The sequence below is a fragment of the Piliocolobus tephrosceles genome, chromosome 7 (genome assembly GCF_002776525.5).
Source record: "Piliocolobus tephrosceles isolate RC106 chromosome 7, ASM277652v3, whole genome shotgun sequence".
Classification (NCBI taxonomy): Eukaryota; Metazoa; Chordata; class Mammalia; order Primates; family Cercopithecidae; genus Piliocolobus; species Piliocolobus tephrosceles.
This window is the reverse complement of record NC_045440.1, coordinates 76,974,020-76,978,037: the sequence shown is the minus strand read 5'-3', so window position 1 is coordinate 76,978,037 and position 4,018 is coordinate 76,974,020. Positions and strand designations below refer to the sequence as shown.

The 4,018-nt window shown below is 42.3% G+C and overlaps 1 protein-coding gene across 2 annotated transcripts; it reads right to left on the bottom strand.

Annotated features, from left to right (window-relative positions):
• Window positions 1-506: 506 nt before the first annotated feature.
• Window positions 507-773, bottom strand: LOC111520940 (ATP synthase subunit f, mitochondrial-like). Of its 2 annotated transcripts, XM_023184045.1 has the most exons (2): window positions 653-773; window positions 507-535 (listed from the first exon to the last, which is right to left on the bottom strand). In XM_023184045.1, exons 1-2 carry the CDS (start codon window positions 771-773, stop codon window positions 507-509), a joined length of 150 nt encoding a protein of 49 aa, XP_023039813.1. The 2 variants fall into 2 exon arrangements, with proteins under 2 accessions (XP_023039813.1, XP_023039812.1); XM_023184044.2 differs by having other exon boundaries at window positions 507-773.
• Window positions 774-4,018: the final 3,245 nt, after the last annotated feature.

Sequence of the window (4,018 nt, the reverse complement as noted above, 5' to 3'; positions counted from 1 at the left end):
GAGATAAGAAGGCAATGAAGGCATCATGAGTAGTCTGGTAGAAAGAGGCACAAGAGAGTATGGTGTCAAAATATCAAGGAAAAACAGTTTTTTAGTAAGACAGGAACAGCCTACAATGTTAAATGCTGTTGAGACACGAGAACATGAATACTATAAAAATATCCTTTAGATTTGGTATTATTTAGAACATTCATGACTATCAGAGTCATCAATAATGGTCGATATTCACAATATTCATGTGAATCTGAGGACTTATTTTCTTAAGTCAAATGACTGTACAGAAGTTATTTTAATGGTAGTTGTCTATCTAGTATTAGATCACTGATAAAAGATAATATACTCTTTTTTTTTTTTTTTTTTTTTTTTTTTTTAACCAGTCATCTTTTATTTGGAGGTTAATTCCCATTAGGACATGAAAGGATTCAGCAACGATTGAGATTGTGTTCCTCATGGACGGGCTCAGGCCAAGGTCACAGGGTCGGGGGGTGGTGCAGAGCATGTCCTCTTCAGTAGTATTTGCGGAGCTGCTCATGCTTGAGATGCTTGTAGGAAAAGCAGTAGTTGAAGAGCACGTAGCATGCCAGCACCATGGTAATCCCCGAGATGCTCCCCTTCCTCACGTTAATGTACTTGTTGTAGTACCAGTAATAACCTCTTTGAAATGCTCTGAGAATGCCACTAGGGCTGAAGTCCCGCATCAAGATCCAGCTTGGCAACTCCCCCAGTTTGACCTCTAGAAGTGTCTTGTCCTTCATTGGTATGACTGACGCCATCTTGGAGTCCTGGTGTTTGCTGTGCCTCGATAATATACTCTTAACTGAGTAATGCTTTTGAAGGAAATTTTGTTTGACAACACACACTCGAAAATAGGAGTACGGATATAGTTAAGCAGTATGATTTATTCATACTTTGAAGAATGTATATGAGTTGCATTCTATTTGCTATAACACTGTGGTATTTGCCCTTAAATTAGAACTTTTTGAACTACTTTAATTCATTTTGATAGACAATTTTACAAATAGCAAAAATGACTCTTTTTGAAAAAAGATATTTTTACCCATTTTTATTCTAACCCCATGTGAAAAGATAGATAAAATAAAATGTAAGTAGATGCCCTCTTCTTTTTTTTTTTTTTACTAGTTTTGAATCTCTGTCTTCTTTTGTATAATTTTCTCAGTCATTTCCTCCTTATAAATAGTTGATCCTTGTATTCTTTTCTTAAATCCCTATAACTCAGTCTCTTAGCGAGGAACAGAGCACTATGTCTTGGTCATAATGATATCCCTTTCAATGCCTAACGTGGAACCTTGAATGTGGAAAGGACCTTAAGAATACTTAGTAAATAAAAGTAATAGAAATATAAGTCTAGGTGTCTTTTCATTCCACTGAGCACAATTACATTTTAGTTAATTTGACATGTATTATGATTTTTGCTGATTCAAAGCCTTAGAACAGCATATCCACAGTTCCAGGATACACTCATTAATCCAGTGAGTATTCTTCAGTTTCCTACTACGTGCAAATGGTGTATCAAAGACAGACATAACTCTTGTCCTTGCTGGAGTAAGACCACAGAGATGTGCCCTGTTATAACAAAGCCTGAAGCCATCAATCATCTCTTTTTCTTTTACATGAAGAACAGACTTTCTTTGGAGCTTTTGGAACATATATATTTTTCCTCATTTTTATTTTCTTTTACTTTATGATAGTGAATTTCTTTTCATTATTTCAAATATCTAACTCAACTACAACCTCCAAAAGACACATAGCAGCAGTCTTTTTTTTTCTTTTTTCTTTTCTTTAAGAACTCTATATTCCAATAAGCACTGTTGAAAATAGGGGAGGAAGGGGACTATGGACTCTTTATTTGCTCATTATCAGAGATTCTTTTTAATTCTTAGCATCTTGTCCCACCAATTATTATACTCATTTCATCTTGTCCCACCAATTATTATACTCATTTCACCTCTCTCACACAGAAGGAGGTGAAATGAGTTAGGTAATTCATGAATTAGGGAAAGAAAATCCTTCCCGCTCCCTGCAACATTTCTCCCTGCAGGGTTCCCTCACATAGCCAAGAGACCACTGTATCCAGAATTGGTGGGTTCTTGGACTCATTGACTTCAAGAATGAAGCCGTGGACCCTCACGGTGAGTGTTGTAGTTCTTAAAGATGGTGTGTACGGAGTTTCTTCCTTCTGATATTCAGACATGTTTGGAGATCCTTCTGGTGAGTTCATGGTCTCGCTGGCTTCAGGAGTGAAGCTGCAGACCTTCCTGGTATTACAGCTTCTAAGGCAGTATGTCTGGAGTTGTTCATTGCTCCCCTCCGGAGTTGTTCACTCCTCCTGGGGGGTTCACGGTCTCCCCAGCCTCAAGAGTGAAGATGCAGACGTTCGTGGGGAGTGCTACATTTCATAAAGGTATTGCAGACCCAAAGAGTGAGCAGCAGCAAGATTTATTGCAAAGAGCAAAAGAACAAAGCTTTCATAGTGTGAAACGGGTCACAAGCATGTTGCTGCTGCTGGCTCCACAGCCTGCTTTTATTCCCTTATCCTGCTGATTGGTCCATTTTACAGAGAGCTGATTGGTCCGTTTTGACAGGGTACTGATTGGTGCATTTACAATCCCTGAACTAGACACAGAGTGCTGATTTGTGCATTTACAATCTTCTAGATAGACATAAAAGTTCCCCAAGTCCTCAGCAGATTAACTAGACACAGCACTGATTGGTGCATTTACAAACCTTGAGCTAGACACAGAGTGCTGATTGGTACATTTACAATCCTTTAGCTAGACATAAAGGTTCTCCAAGTCCCCACCCAGCTCAGGAGCCCAGCTGGCTCCACATAGTGGATCTGGCACCAGGGCCACATGCAGAGCTGCCAGCCAGTCCTGAGCCATGCGCCTGCACTCCTCAGCCCTTGGGTGGTAGATGGGACCAAGCAGGGCAGAGCAGGGAGCCGTGACCATCAGGGAGGTTCCTGCCATGCAGGAGCCCACCACGGAGGGAGGGCTCAGGCACGGCGGGCTGCAGGTCACAAGCCCTGTCCCACAGGGAAGTGGCAGAGGCCCACTGAGAATTCTAGCACAAGGTGGGTGGGCCAGCAGTGCCAGGGGGACTGGGCACACCCTCCGCAGGTGCTGGCTCAGGTGCTAAGCCCCTCACTGCCCTGGGCCAGCAGAGCTGGCCAGCCACTCTGAGTGTGGGGCCGGCAGAGCCCCTGCTGGTGGGAACTTGCACTGGCCCCTGAGCACCTCCCACAGCCCCAGTTCCCACCCACTCCTCTCCCTCCATATCTCCCAACAAGCAGAGGGAGCTGACTCTGGCCTGGGCCAGCCCAGAGAGGGGCTCCCACAGTGCAGTGGCAGGCTGAAGGGTTCCTCAAGCGTGGCTTGAGCAGACGCGGAGGTCAAGGAGGCCCTGAGAGCGAGTGAGGGCTACCAGCACGTTGTCACCTCTCACCACCAAAATGTAGAGGTTCTGTCCTCACTAATCCATGCTGTAAATTTTACAGGCAGACCTGAGAAGGTCTGTGTTTGTTCAGTAGTGACTGTAACTGGGTGTGTATATTCATATAATTTTAGGAATCATTGTTAGGAAATACTGCCCACACAAAGAGCATATTTTTCAATATCACCTTCATAAAAATGGTCTGTCCCTGACTCCCCTCTCTCTGTCTCTCAATAGGTTTTACATTCAGGCAGGGAAAAACAGCATCATTCACTGTGCCCTCCGAGGGCACAGTTTTTGTTAAAAAAAATGTTTACAAATCTAAACTTGTGTGGAGTCTAGTGTTTCCTCTGAGATGCTGAGCTCTTCCTTCTCACTTTGCTTTTTGGGTAACTTAAATACAAAATCCTTACTTTACTTTGCAAATTTTATGTTTTCTCAAAGCTCTCTCATACTATCTGTATTTTCATAATTTTCTCTCTAGATTGTTAAAGCAAAGTGTTCTTTCTTTGACTATATAATACATGTAATACAACAAAATATAAAGAGTGCTGTTATTTCCTTA